Raw genomic sequence first — 15,385 nt, forward strand, 5'->3', positions numbered from 1 at the left:
ACAGCATGGATCCTAAAAGGAACATTCTAAAAAGTAAGGGCTTTTGGGACAAAGTGATTGAAACTCTAGTGGCCAGTTGGAAGGGAGTAACAAAGTAATTTATGTAAAATTCTTTAAGATATTCTAAAGCTGGTGGCATGATAGGGGGCCTGATCAGAAGAAACTGAATTTTATGCAGATACTGGATTTTCTTCAAGAGGGTTTCTCCAAGGGACGAAGACCCCATACATTGAAAGTGCAAACATCAGCTTTGAGCATCTTTTTCGACGCCCATGATTATTCCCTCCTCTACTTCCTGGTGTTAATATGGTGGTGTGAAATTTATTTAACCTTTCCTGGTGTTATTTGGTAGGCACTGGTGAGGGGTTGCTAGGGAGGGAAATTTAAACTCTCGACTTCCTGTTCCTACAGGGCAAAGGAGCAACCTGAGTCATGGTGGTCCCTTTTTCATACTTTGGTGTTTATTTTGTGTATGTTGCAAAAGGGCGAAAAAGTGCCGGGAATAACTATTATTATATTTTGATAGATTGGACATATTGGAAGTATGCAATACCTAGCATGTTTGATAGTGTTTTTTTATGTCCATTTAAGGGAAAGGGATGTGACTTTTTTTTGTGTGTTTTTTTGCACAGGTGCTTATCTTTTAGTATTTTCCATTTACAGAGATATAAGGGCTTGTTATCTGCGGGGCAATTTGTATTTTCTAGTGGCATCATTTTTTACTTTGTTCATTGTAGAGGGAAGCTGGAAAAAAATTCCAAATGTGATAGCATTCACAAAAAACACACGTGCACCATATTACTACAGGCCTTTGTTTTGTATTTTTTTTTTTTAAATCCTGTGCAGTCCAAATAACAACTCACTTTTATTCTTTGGGTCGGTACGATCACAGTGATGCCAAATTTATATAGTAGGGAGGGACTTGCTGCATCGTGACATACTACTACTACTACTACTACGTTCCGCTTTTAGCCCTTGCTGCCAAAAGCTGCGGGTGTCAGCTGTTTATTACAGCCGACACCTGTCTCTAACACCCACCAGTGGCAAATATCTGGGGGTAGGGTCCATGGCCTCCATATTAAACAGGAGATTCTTCTATTTAATAGGACAACATTGTGTTTGTAGTTGCCATGGTTTAAGAGACAAGAATGTTTAAAGTGGAACATTGTTTTGACATGTATATATGTGCTAGGACGTATATAGTCATATGTTGTGAATGGGTTAAACACGCCATTGTGGATGCAGCACAAGAAAGCATCCCAAAGAATGCTTCATTCTTACCATAATGGTATAATCTTTAGTAGTATTTCATGTAAATTTTATTTGATTACACATTTTGAACCTTGCAGGGTTGTTCCTCAAAGCATGAGACATTTGCAAGCAAAGATGACTGAAGAATCCAAATAACTATTTTATTGCTAGACCAGAATGTTGTTATGGAGGTCCGGTAGTGAATGGTATACAGGCCACTGTAATTTTATTTTAAAGATTTTTTTTTTATTTTAAAAGACCCGAACTACATGTTTCAAATCATGCATATAATGGAATATATAGAACTACAAAGCACACGGTAGAACTAGAACATTACAATTTTAAGTGGTATTTATTTTAAGTTTCTTTACTAAACCCTAGAAAATATGTCAAATGACTGTTCTAGTGCATTTACCTTTTAAAGGGAACCTGTCATCAGAAATTGGCCTAATAAACCACTACCAGTATGTTGTCAAGCAGTTGAACAGCTTCTATATCATGTATCTTGGTGATGCTTGGTGGCATCATCCAGAAAATCAACTTTGAAGTTTAATGTATAAAGTCAGGGAGATGGAGAGTTTAACATTTAAGTCAAGCTCTCCCTGCCTCTGAACACCTCCTCCCATGTGATTGACATAATTCGCCAGACTTCAGGAGAAATTACAGTAAGGCGGAATTTTAAGGCAGTGTTAAAATCTCCGACTCCTTGACTTCTTTAAACCAATTTACATCTCACGTCAAAGCCGTTTTTTTTTTTTTTTTTTTTTTAATATGGTGCCACCACACTAGGCCATAAAAGAAACATCATCTAGAAGCTGCTCAGCTGCTAGTGGTTTATGAGGCCAATTTCTGATGACAGGTTCCCTTCAAGGCCCCGTTGTTCTCAAAATCATGTTTGCCTTTATGGATTTCAGACCTTTTTTTTTTCCATCAGCTATTCTGCCACTTTACGTTTTGTCTATATATAAATGAGGTGCAACAGCTCCCAAAAGCACAGAGGGTGCAGGATGCTGTACATCTTGCATGAGAATACAGCAGACGGTGGGTGGAGGGAAAAGCAGAGCAGGGATGCGGTCACAAGGGCTTCAGGTGGGGGTTTAAAAGCCAGAGCCCCTGGTAACACCCCTTGTGCCTCACTTTCATACAGATGAAAGTAAATTTTATAGATAAAATACTGTAGTTCATAAGAAATATTTCCCCATATTTGCACTGTTGGGAGCTGCCTAGCAGTGTGAATGGTTGATAAAGTGGAGAATATGTGGCAGATTTCCTTTTAGGTGAACTATATTTTATGTTGGAGCGATTTATTTTTAGTGTACTTGGAGGAGGTTTCAGAAATAGAACCAACAACAAGAAGCATGTACACATCTTAAAAATTCAGACAATACATTTCTAGCTCTGTTGATAATGGAATTACTCTTTTTATTTAATCCTAGTTTACCCAGCAAAGCTTACAAGTGAGCTCCATAACACAGGAAGTGTCAGCCTAGGGACCCAGCGTGTCCATGTGCATGGGGTTTACAATGCGTGCTTCAGTGGCCAGTGTGAAAACTGCAATATTTCAAGTAACTGAAAAAAAAAATCTCCAAATCTTTTATAAAAATTTCATTTTCCGAAATAAGAATTTTGTTTATACATTCTCTTTAGAGATATTATGAACATTTTATTATCTGAAAGCTGCTAATGCAGGTATAAATAAATCATAATTTATAAGTGTTCTGCAGGATAAGAAAAAATTACTGTGCACATAACCTACATTTCTGTTCTATACATAAAAATTTGGTGGTGTTTCTAATGCACTTGAATAAACCTATTCATGTATGGGGTTTTCTGCCACAACAGACCATTCTGTAAGATTTTCTCTGTCATTTTAATCCCCCATGTTTGTTTAACACATTCATAGAGTAGACATTGGGCATGCTGCATACACAGAAACCCATAATGCAGTGTAATGAATGTGCATATGTAAAGAAATACAAACATCTATAAAGAACATACAGTACAAAATTAAAACATGCTTAAGTAAAGCAATACTATGAAATACATAGCAGCAAAATACTATACACAAATGTGAGCATAATTCGTTGCCTCTTGGAATCAAAACTTGCAAACCAAACGCTATCACTATCTCTTCTGTGTCGGCTGGTATTGGTGGTACAGAGTCTTTTAGAATCCAAAAACCCTTGATGGCATTGATCTCCATTATGATGTTATGGTTTTTACAGAATGTGTGTTCCTTTCATGTAAAAATCAGCAGAAGCATGTTCTACAAGAGTGCAGTATGTAAGTTAAAGGGAACCTGTCATCAGTGACCTCATTTTCACTAAAGACAGGTTGCAGAAGCCCATTACAACTGCATTGCAAATATGTCTTTCTGCCTTATCTCCCATCCAAGTACTAACTAGGCCCGACCATGCTTAGCTTCCTAAATCAGATTTTCTGTCTTCTCTAAGCACTTGCATTACAATCATTACAATATAACTGTGTGTTATAACTTACCTTGTGCCCTGACAGAATCCTCTGTGTAGTCCTAGGGGTTGGGCTTTGGTTTGGATGCATTCCAAAAAACATGGAATGCATCCTCAGCTCTTGGCCCCCACCTTTGTGCTCCTGTACAGCTCCTCCCTCCCTCGGTAAGGAAGTAGGAGGGAGGAGTTGTACAGGAGCACAAAGGTGGGGGCCAAGAGCTGAGGAGTAGTGATGTGAATTACGACTCAGTGAACTGGCTCATTAGGCTCCGGTCACTAAGAAGAGCCGGCTCTTCTGGCTCCTGAACGGCTCCCTATTACATCTATAATAGGGAGCTGCAGTCCACCACTTTTAGCCTGATTGTATTGGGCTAAATGGGGCGTGGTGAGCTGGTTAGGGACTAAGGGGTTAAAGGAAACCTACCATTTCAAATGGTCGGTGTAAGCTGTAAACACCGAGCACCAGCTCAGGGTGAGCTGGTGCCGATGCTTAGTTTCGTTAGTGTTATAAACCACTGTATCGCGGTTTTAACACTTTTTAAACTTTATAGCAGAAACTGCTTCGGCGCTGCGTGCGCACGATCGTGCGCGCGCCTACATAGGAAATGCTGCAGGCGTTGCGCGCGCACGGTCGCGCGCAGCGCCGAAGCAGCTTCTACTATAAAGTTTAAAAAGTGTTAAAACCGCGATACTGCGGTTTATAACACTAACGAAACTAAGCACCGGCACCAGCTCACCCTGAGCTGGTGCTCGGTGTTTACAGCTTACACCGACCATTTGAAATGGTAGGTTTCCTTTAAATAAGACAATGGCTCACTGAGGGGAGCTGGCTCTGGTCTTTGTGTAAAAGCTCTTAGAGCCAGCTTATTTGCGAACGACACAACACTACTTAGGAATAGGCAGCACAGACAAGTCACATGTTGTTGTTTTTTAAAATGCATGCAAACCAAAGCCAACCCTTGGGACTACACAAAGGGTGTCAGGGTGCTATGTAAGTTATAACACACTTACATAGTAATGCAAATGCTTAGAGAAAGCAGAACGGCAGATTTGTACTGCAGCTGTAAAGGGCTTCTGTCTTTAGTGAAAATGAGCTCCCCGGTGACAGGTTCCCTTTAAGCAGGTGTTCTGTTGTGCTTGTCATCTAGGTTTTTCTAAGTTGGAGAAATATGTTGTGTGCTTTTCCAAATACTTTTAAACTGTTGCTCTCATAATTGTATACTGTGCAGATGTATCTAAAAGGAGATGCCATATAATAGCCATTGAAAATAAATATGTACTTTACAATCATATTGCAGTGATAATAAATGGTAGATACTGAGGATTGCAATAATGGGATGAGATGCAATGCAATACTTTCAGTGAGGATGCAAAATGCTCTGCAGATCTTCAGGAAGAGAGCCAATAACTTCATCAATGTGAAGTTTCAGTCTGTTCAGTGAAGCAGGGCTGACAGGAAGGTGTTGTCTGTGAGCCCGAACCTGGAAACAGAAGTCTCAATTACTTGAAAGCTCTTTGCCTATCATGCACAGTGTTAAAGGGAATAATATAGCAAACTTGACTGCATTTTTTTTTATTACAAAATGCTTTTGGGTTTGGTAAGCAGAACGTTTTTTTTTGTGTTGTTAACATGGCAAAAACACAGAAAAGTGTGGTTTTTGTAAAAATGAATGTGTTTGGTTAGGAGCATTTAAAACCCACATCAAAGACAGCATTAAGGCGTGGTCATGCGCAAGCACCCCGGAAGCAGGTGTCGGCTGGACCGCATATGGCTTTCCATTGAAACGCATGCGATCGGTAACCAGCACCCAGTGTTTTACGTTGTTTAAATGCATAATACCGGGTGCTGACTACTCATTGCATGAGTTTCAATGGAAATGCATATACAATGAGGTTGAGCCCCACCTCTGGGCATTTGCATTGCAAAGACAATTCATACGCCACCGGTGACTACAACCTAAGGTCATCATGTAGATGTAGTTTGTCAAATTGGATCTTTTTCAGCATTCTGCATTATAGTCAGTATATTATACCAGATGAGGTATCGCGCTGCTATTTATAATACACAATGTTGACAAAAAAAGTGTATGTTTTTAGTAAATTTCTCAACAAAATATTTGTAACATATATATTGGGACATAGAATATATGGACTACGTGTTTCAGGGAGAATTTCCCCTTCTTCAGGTCCGAGTTGTTTTGTTTGTGTCTGAGCGTGTAGACTTTTTGACCAAAGGTCAGCCGGGGCGATGTTAATAGCCTGAGCCAACTTACTGGCATTACGTCAGGAGGAATGATGTTAGAGATCGGAGGGGAAGATTGAAATCCTCTAATTCCCAGGATGGAGTACGCGAACAGCTGAGGTGGGCGGTCACAAAACCTTTAATGCAGCTCTATCTGGGTCGGTAACAGCACAAGCAATCGCAATTGCTAACGAAACGCGCAGTCCATATTTTCTTTGTCCCAATACATATGTTACGTGGGCATTTGTAAAATAAATATTTTGTTGAGAAATTTACTAAAAACATGCACTTATTCTGTCAACATGGGGTATCGCGCTGCTATTTATAATACACAATCTGGTTACCCAGATTCTATCTTGACACTTCTGATCAGGAAACTTTTCCTGTATACCAGTGTCTGCAGCAGCTAACAAAAGGTAACCTCCAAAAGTGGACAACAGGTACATTACCGCTACCAAGCAATACTGATCTTGGTAGTAGTCCAACACCTCCCCATTTTTTACATCACCCTCGTTGTTTAATACATGGAGCATAGTGTATTCCTTCTTTATCACTATATTATACAGTCATACATGTGGGACAATTAGTAATAACCCATGACAACTTCTAAGCATATGTATTAGGGCAGAGATAAATAGCATAATGTCTTCACCAGAATACTGGAGTAATTTGTACCTGAAATGCTGCCAGTCACATTTATTGAGGGTTTTAGAACATTTTTATCCAGTTTTCTGACTTGTTCAAAAAAGGAGCAAGGCCTCAGTTTTAAGAGAGCGTGGTAGGGCCAGAAAATACAATCTGTGCACCGGAAAATTCAATATTCTGATGCCCCAAATTCGACCCAAATTCTTATACTGCATCAGATTAACCATCCAGCATCAGACACAGTGATAAATGTGGCGCATCAGGGAACTGTCTAATTTTACTCTGCACTAGTCTAAAGACAAACACATTAATACGTCTCGCAATCTGATTAGTTCCTTCTGTTGGAGATTCATGATTTGTTAAGCAAGATCTTCTCCCAAGGTTTTTCATTTGTGGATGTTATTTTTAAGATTAGGTAACGAAGTAGGCATGTTTTCGTGGTCTTGAAAAGATTTGTTTAGTGCTATTGTCCAAATGACCACTTGGTTTTCACCTTTTACCTCTCGTAGCAGGATCTTAATTTAAACCAGTGATGGCGAACCTTTTAGAGCCCCAGTGCCCAAACTTCAACCAAAAGCCACTTATTTATTGCAAAGTGCCAGCACAGCAATTTAAGCAGTAATTTATTTATCCTTGTTCTTTAACCCCTTAACGACTTGGCCTTTTTTAGTTTTTTCACTTCCATTTTTCACACCCCACCTTCAAAAATCTATAACTTTTTTATTTTTCCACATAAAGAGCTCTGTGATGGCTTATTTTCTGCGTAACAAATTGCACTTCGTAGTGACGGTATTTAATATTCCAAGGCGCGTACTGGGAAGCGGGAAAAAAATTCCAAATGCAGTGAAAATGGTGAAAAAACACATTTGCGACGTTTTCTTGTGGGCTTGGATTTTACAGCTTTCACTGTGTGCCCCAAATGACAGGTCTACTTTATTCTTTGGGTTGCTACGATCACAGGGATACCACATTTGTACAGGTTTTATAATGTTTTCATACATTTAAAAAAATTAAAACCTCCTGTACAAAAATTTTTTTTTTGATTTTGCCATCTTCTGGCGCTAATAACTTTTTCATACTTTGGTGTACAGAGCTGTGGGTGGTGTCATTTTTTGCGACTTTTGATGGCGTTTTCATTGCTATCATTGTTAGGACTGTGCGACCTTTTGATCACTTTTTATTAATTTTTTTATATTTTCCAAAATGGCAAAAAAATGTCATTTTTGACTTTGGACGCTATTTTCCGTTACGGGGTTAAACGCAGTGAAAAACCGTTATTATATTTTGATAGATCGGACATTTTCGGACGCGGTGATACCTAATGTGTTTATGATTTTTACTGTTTATTAATATTAATATCAGTTCTAGGGAAAGGGGGGTGATTTGAATTTTTAGGTTTTTTTAATATAATTTTTTTTTTTTAAACTTTTTTTTACTTTTACTTTAACTATTTTTCAGACTCCCTAGGGTACTTTAACCCTAGGTTGTCTGATCGATCCTACCATATACTGCCATACTGCAATATGGCAGTATATGGGGATTTTACTCCTCATTCATTACAATGTGCTGATAGCACATTGTAATGAATGGGTTAAAACTAGACAGCTTCGGGCCTTCGTGAGGCCCGATGCTGTCATGGCAACGGATCACCGCTCCCCGTGACGTCATCGGGGAGCGAAGATCCGCGCCAAGATGGCGGCACCCATGTGGCGCCATCTTTTTGAAGCCTCCGGCAGCATTGCCGGCGGCGATCGCGGTGAAAGCACCCGCGATCGGTGCTAGCACCGATCGCGGGTGTTACCGGTAAGCCTTTGCTGCAATATGCAGCAAAGACTTACCGGCTATGGAGAGGGCTCGGCCCGCGAGCCCTCTCCATGCACCGGGACCCGGCGCGCGGCGAAGGGGTTAACAACTTTCAATCGTTCAGCTTCTTAAAGATACCAATGAAGTTGAAAGGAGGAGGGCAAATTCGCCTATCATTGTAGGAAGATTCTCCAGGAAGATTCTTTGAGTCTTGTCTGGTGAACTTCATGCTGGGGTGATGGCCTGGGTGCCCACAGAGAGGGCTCCGAGTGCCGCCTCTGGCACCAGTGCCATAGGTTCGCCACCACTGATCTAAACCATAAAGCAGGACACGTTTTTGGACTGTTTTTGAGCAGTCCGTTAAAAAATGCATTTGAAAACTCATTCGTTTTTGACCCATTTTAATTACGATAATTAGTAAAACCGGATGCGTTTTTTTAGCGGACTGCTTAAAAATGGCCCCAAAACGGGTTCAAAACGCCACGTATGCCGCGGACCTTAGGCCGATTCCGTTTAGAAAGGGAAAGATAAGGTCAAACACCTCCTAAGAGTCTAATGGTTTTTGGCCATAGGAACCATGCCTTTGCCTTGTGCTAGCCTTTTAGGGGGCACAGTCACATGGTGCGTTTTCAATGCATTTTGAAACGCATTACAACAGCTGAGATGAGGTGATTCGCCTTATTACATTACTGTTAACATTAGCATTTACAAAATGCAGCGTAAACACAATGTTAACACATGCGTTAACAATGCATTTAAGTTTGAGTTTTGTGAACGCTCTGCTAACGCATGTGTTAACGCCATGTTTACACTACGTTTTGTAAGCGCAAATGTTAATAGTAATCTAATTAGGCAAATCACTTCATCTCAGTTGTTGCAATGCGTTTCAAAATGCATTGAAAACGCACCATGTGACTGCGCCCCCTAAAAGGCTAGCACAAGGCAAAGGCATGGTTCCTATGGCCAAAAACCATTAGACTCTTAGGAGGTGTTTTTTTAGTGAGAAAAACACAACTCTAAAGTCACGCAATGGTGGAAAAAACACACCACAGAGTGTGCAACACCACATTTATCAACTGAGAATTTTCAAAAGAACGCAAATTTAATCACCAAAACTACACATCATAGGCAGTAGTGTATGTGGGTCCATTGCTACTACTGCTCAATTTTATGTTTGAGGTATATGAGAAATTCCTGTGCAAAAACATAGCAAAAAGGCAGAAATTGAGCAGATGCTACTGGTGCAGTCTATTCACATAGGGCACACACAACTGTCACATCAGAAGGCATTTAACACTGCACATACAGTGCACTAAAAATCCGACAGTTGGAAACCTGCCAGTCTAACACATAGACGACTGCCTAATGATCTCCCCCAAAGTCTTTTGTCTGAATTTAAGATTACAAAGTGCAAATTGACCAGTTGTAAAGTACAGAATTGTCTCAAACAGGTGTACTTAATGACACTGTCTAAGGCTGTGTTCATACAATGCACTTGTAGTACGTTTTGAAGTGCATTTCAAGAGCATTGTGAGAAACCCCTCCCTGAACGCATAAGTGTTTTCACTTTAAAAGGTAGAACAATTGTTTTTATCCAATGCGCTTCAAAACACAATCTAAGTACATTGTGTGAACACAGCCTAAAGAACAAGTAATCATAGCACAGCATTTATTTGACAGAGAAGGAAATAAAAGCTGTTCTATGATAACTTGCCATTGCATACAAATATGGATTTACTTTTGGACATGGTCATAAATACACCCTGGGTGTTTTGTGCCTTTCTTCCAAAAAATACAAAACTTCTCCCTTGGATGCTTTCAGCATTGCAGCTCAGTTTAACTGAAGTAAATGGGGCTGAACTGTTTTGCCACTCCACTGGTTAAGTGTGGTACTAGTTTTCTGATGTTGGACAACCCATTTAAAGGACACCTGTCATCATGTCTGTGTCACTTGTCATGTCACTACTTCCTGTTGGAACAGCTGACAAGGATCCCATCTCAGCCTTTATCTAGTCAATTTATACATTAATCATTATAAAATCATCTATTCTTTATTATGTAAATGAGGCTGGTCACATGGTGAGAGGCAGTGATGTTACCCTCGTTACCCCTCCCCCTGCTCATGTCTGTGTGTAATGTACAGTAAAGCATTGCTAGTGGCTGTGCTTTATCTGCTGACATGCTCTCCCTCCTAATACACAGAGACACAGACATCAGCTACACACGTACCTGACATGTTCTGCTATAACATGGCTGCCTGGAGCTGTTGTATCTCTCCTATAAACACACACAGGCTGCAGGGGGCGCCAGCACCAGGAAGCACATCATTATACAGCCTCACGTCATTATACAGTCTGTCAGTCAAGCACTGGGGGGTGTGGCTGTGCCCCCCACTCATGAATAAGCTGGACAGCTTGAATATGCTAATGACTCACTGGACATCTCACAGGTCATTTGCATACAGCTTTAGGACCTCATTGCCTAGGTTTACAGGCATGTAGAGGGACAATGAAGGGATAGAGGCAATGCTCTCTAATGGCAGTTTATGAAAATATATTTAGTTTAGGGGGGTTATTTTGCCTGACGGGTTCTCTTTAAATGGAATGCAATAATGGGAAGACTTGGAATTTTAATACAATACCAGTTTGTCTCTCAGTTTCAGTACCAGATCCACAATCTCCACCTCTGATTTGTTCTTTATCCAGGCTGTTATGTTCTATAGAAAATCATAAAAACAAGCACATTAGCTGTATAAACATTTGTGTGTTTTCGTTAACATCCAAAGTACTTTTTGTTATATAACTTTGAGTTTCTTATTTATGTAAACCTATTGATCTACACTTATATACGGTAACTGCAGTCTTTACCTTCCTTCCTACTGATCCTGGTTACAGGAGATGATAGGTAAAGACTCTCTATGAATAGGATATAACAAACTACCTAATGAAGCTCCACAATTACAGCTTCCTTGGCACAGGAAGAGTGGAGTGACAAGTCATATAAATTAGCAGATTTCAAGAAACTGTGGGCAGTAACTGGATTGCAGCTGCACTATTGCCACGAGCGAGTGCTGTCACTGAAAATCGCTTTGTGGACTAAAAAGATCACCCGAACCTCAAATTACTAGAATGAACTCAGCATGTCCGTTCATGCCAATGATCAGAGGTTTCAGGCGGGATATCCCTACAGTGCGCGGAGCAATTTTCACTGACTGCACTTGCTTGTTGGAAATAGGCCCAAGGGTGCAGTCGCATCTGTCGTGCACAGGGGCATAACTCGGACTGATCGTATGACAGATTGTTTAAATTAGAAACACTTTATGTGTCTTGACGAAAACACATATGCGATGGGGCCGAGGCCCACCCATAGGCCAAGCTCCATGTGTGACTGCACTCTGAGAGTGCGTTCACATGGTTTCTTTTACAGATGTCCAAACCAGGAGTGGACGGAAAAAAAGAGGAGGAGAATGTTCTCACTCAATATAATCCACACCTGCTTTTGGCTTCAAAAACTGCATCTGAAAAACTGAACCTGTGAACACACCCTAAGGCTGGTGCCACACGCACCGCTTTGTCTGTGTTTGAAAACGCAAACGCAGACAAAGCCGCAACCACCGGGGCGGGCCGCGGCCCGATCGCATCGGCGTTTCTATGGCGTTTGCATTAAATTAACGCAAAACACCAGCGGGTCATTCCCGATCGCAGGCGTTTCCATAGGCCGCGGCCCGCCACGGTGGTTGAGGCTTTGTTTGCGTTTGTGGTTTCAAACGCAGACAAAGCGGTGCGTGTGGCACCAGCCTTAGGCTCTTCAATAGCATATAATTTAAAAAAAGGTGTCCTTTTCAGAAGTAGAAAGAGCCCAAAAATTTTTTTCACTGGATGTTATATTTAACATAATTTCCGTAACTATACTCGAATATAAATCTTATTGGGAGGAATGAACTGATTTATCACAAGTTTCTCTGTGCGGACAAGGATAACAATTATTAATCATAAAATTGATGTCCAATGTAACGTAACCTGCTATAGGTGTTATTGTCTTTTAAGATCTCTGATGGTCCAGTGATGTAAATCATTGACAAAGACTAGTCCGGATGCTATTTACACTACATATATTTTGTGGATATTTGGAAATTATAGATCTCCAACATGTAGGCTTCACTTACTGCTTCACAGATGACTTTAAGATGTGCGGTTTCAAGTCTTTCTCTCATCTCTTTCTGCTTATGCCGATACCAGCCATCAAAATGGGGAGACTTCAGGAAACGTCTACAATAAGTATGGGGTCAGATGGTTAAGCATTTAAGACAAAACTGGATCCTATTAGAATATGTTACTAACTTATGCCAATTAAAAACCACCTAGTGGCTGAATACCAGCCTCAGATGATGTGGCAATTAATACTTTTTCTGATCATGAGGACATTTACATTCATAGGTTTACTTCAGTACATTGGAAGGTGTGTCACAAGTTTATCACAAGTGAATTTCTTGATGTATCCTATGCTCTCCCTTGCTCACCTGTACAGTCCAATCCAGTCCCCCTTTATTGCAGAACTATACTGTGGACCTGTATGCTCCAACATCTTCATTAGCTCTTCCTGCTGAAATGGCCGTACCTGTGGGGGATTCTGTACAAAGAGGAACAACTTTTCATGTGAGACATCTGCCTATACAATATCATGTGCTTAACAACTTACAATATAAATACTGAATAAAGCAACACCGGCCACAAATATCTGCAGATCTAGCTATATTTGGCAACATCTACTAACAATGTCAGTGAACAAATTATCTTACCTTAGAAGAAAAATAACAAGATTAACAAGATTAATTTGGTTCCTGAAATGTGTAAGGGTCATGTGACGTCATGCTGGCATCTATAGAAATCTAGTAAAAACATATGGTGCATACAACTAGTTGTTGTTTAAACACACTTGACTTATGCATTAAAGGGATTGTTCAGGATATCAAACATATGGCTACTTTCTTCAAGAATCAGTGCCTCCTACAAGAAAATGTTTGCTATCCCAGTTCAGCTACAATTAAAGTGTAACCACCATTTCAAAAAACTTTTGAAATTTTAATTTTAAGCCCTTTTGCAACTGAATTAGTTACCTGAATCTTGCTCCTTCCTCTTGTATTCTGAGGCCTTCCCCCTGTTGTTAGTGACTCCTGATATGGCTTTTGCTAGGCACATTCTGTCTTCACAGAGGAGCTGACTATAGAGCAGGGGTAGGGAACCTACGGCTCGGGAGCCAGATATGGCTCTTTTGTTGTTTGCATCTGGCTCTCAGACAGATCTTTAATAAATAGTGATGGCTGCTGTTTGTGTCTCTTAGACTGATCACTGGACACAGGCAGCGATGTTACTGCTGCCTACGTCCTTTGTACGACCCAGGTGCCATCTCCACCATCGTCTAAGCCTGGCTCAAAGAGAAGAGCATGGGAGCAATGAGGAGCTGGCTGCAGGGAGCGCTGGTAAGTGAATATTTTTTTTTTTTTTTGCTGTGACTACCTATTTACAGGGAAGCATGTGATTTGGCTACCTATCTACTGGGAGTATGTGCTGTAGCTACCCATCTACTGGTGGGCATGTGCTGTGGCTACCCATCTACTGGGGAGCATGTGCTGTGGCTACCTATCTACTGAGAGTATGTGCTGTGGCTACCCATCTACTGGGGGACAAGTGCTGTGGCTACCCATCTACCGAAGGACAAGTGCTGTGGCTACCCATCTACTGGAGGACAAGTTCTGTGGCTACACATCTACTGGGGGACAAGTGCTGTGGTTATCTACTGGGGGGCATGTGCTGGGGCTACCCATCTACTGGCGACCATGTGCTGTGGCTACCCATCTACTGGCGGCCATGTGCTGTGGCTACCCATCTACTGGGAGCATGTCCTGGGGCTACCCATCTACTGGGAGTATGTGCTGTGGCTACCCATCTACTGGGAGTATGTGTTGTGGCTACCTATTTACTTGGGGGCATGTGCTATTACTTCCTATTCACTGGGAGTATGTGCTGTAGCTACCTATCTACTGGGAGGCATGTGGTGGGTGTCAGGATTTGGAGCAGTGAACCCCCTGGACCGTGGACAATGATGTAAGTAGACACCTGGGACTGGAATCTAAGTGGCACCCGTTCTTCACCAGAGCCCACCACAAAGCGGGATGGTCTTGCTACAGCATGGTACAATCAGGTCATTCCACAGGTGCGTGGTCAGGAACAGGCAGATGGTCAAGGCAGGCGGCAATGATGCAAGGTCGGGGACAGAGCAAGAGGTCAGGGCTGGCAACGAAGGGGCAAAACACTGTGGAAAGATTCCTCATAGGCATGAAGCACTAAGATCCGGCAGGGAATGCTGGGAGCCGCCAGTCTTTATAGGAATCTGGGAATCAGTGGCACGCTAGCCTTTTAAATCCGAAAGTGCCGTCGTGCACGTTGGCCAGCCGGGACGGGAGCCAGAAAGTGGTGAGTTGAGTGAGGTTGGAAAGGGGCGCCACCACGGAGAGGGGCAGAGGTGTTCCTGGGATTCGAGACCTAGATCGCAGGGGCACCCGTGACACTAGGACTACCTATCTACTAGGGGGCATGTGCATATTGTACGGCTCTTACGCAATAACATTTTAAAATATGTGGCGTTCTTAGCTCTCTCAGCCAAAAAGGTTCCTGACCCCTGCTATAGAGGGAGAATAAGATGCACCCACCTCTCTCTGCTCTCCCTGGTGTCAGCTGATTCTCCTCACAGCTCAGTGCTCCAGCACTCAGTCATGTGCTGCCAGGAGCACTAACTAATGTAGTAACCAAACACATCTCTCCCTCAGCTTTCCCTACATTTGTATATAAGCAAATAATCCACACAGACACAAGATGCAAAGCAATCACAACCCCCCCTCACCTATCACCTCACACTCCACAGCAGGAAATGGCAGGAGAGACCCTCCAAGTCTTCAAGCTGTCCCCTCATGTGTTGT

The 15,385-nt window shown here is 41.7% G+C and overlaps 1 protein-coding gene across 1 annotated transcript in view; it reads right to left on the minus strand.

The window, feature by feature from the left end:
* Positions 1–4,484: 4,484 nt before the first annotated feature.
* Positions 4,485–15,385, minus strand: part of DENND6B (DENN domain containing 6B) — a 30,823-nt gene continuing 19,922 nt past the window's right edge. The window contains exons 17-20 of the mRNA XM_072147586.1: positions 12,929–13,038; positions 12,575–12,677; positions 11,051–11,125; positions 4,485–5,200 (exon numbers count right to left, since the gene is read on the minus strand). Of these exons, the coding sequence (XP_072003687.1) occupies positions 5,078–5,200; positions 11,051–11,125; positions 12,575–12,677; positions 12,929–13,038 (411 nt within the window). The 3' untranslated portion in view covers positions 4,485–5,077. The remainder of the gene's footprint in view (positions 5,201–11,050; positions 11,126–12,574; positions 12,678–12,928; positions 13,039–15,385) is intronic.

The sequence above is a fragment of the Engystomops pustulosus genome, chromosome 4 (genome assembly GCF_040894005.1).
Source record: "Engystomops pustulosus chromosome 4, aEngPut4.maternal, whole genome shotgun sequence".
Classification (NCBI taxonomy): Eukaryota; Metazoa; Chordata; class Amphibia; order Anura; family Leptodactylidae; genus Engystomops; species Engystomops pustulosus.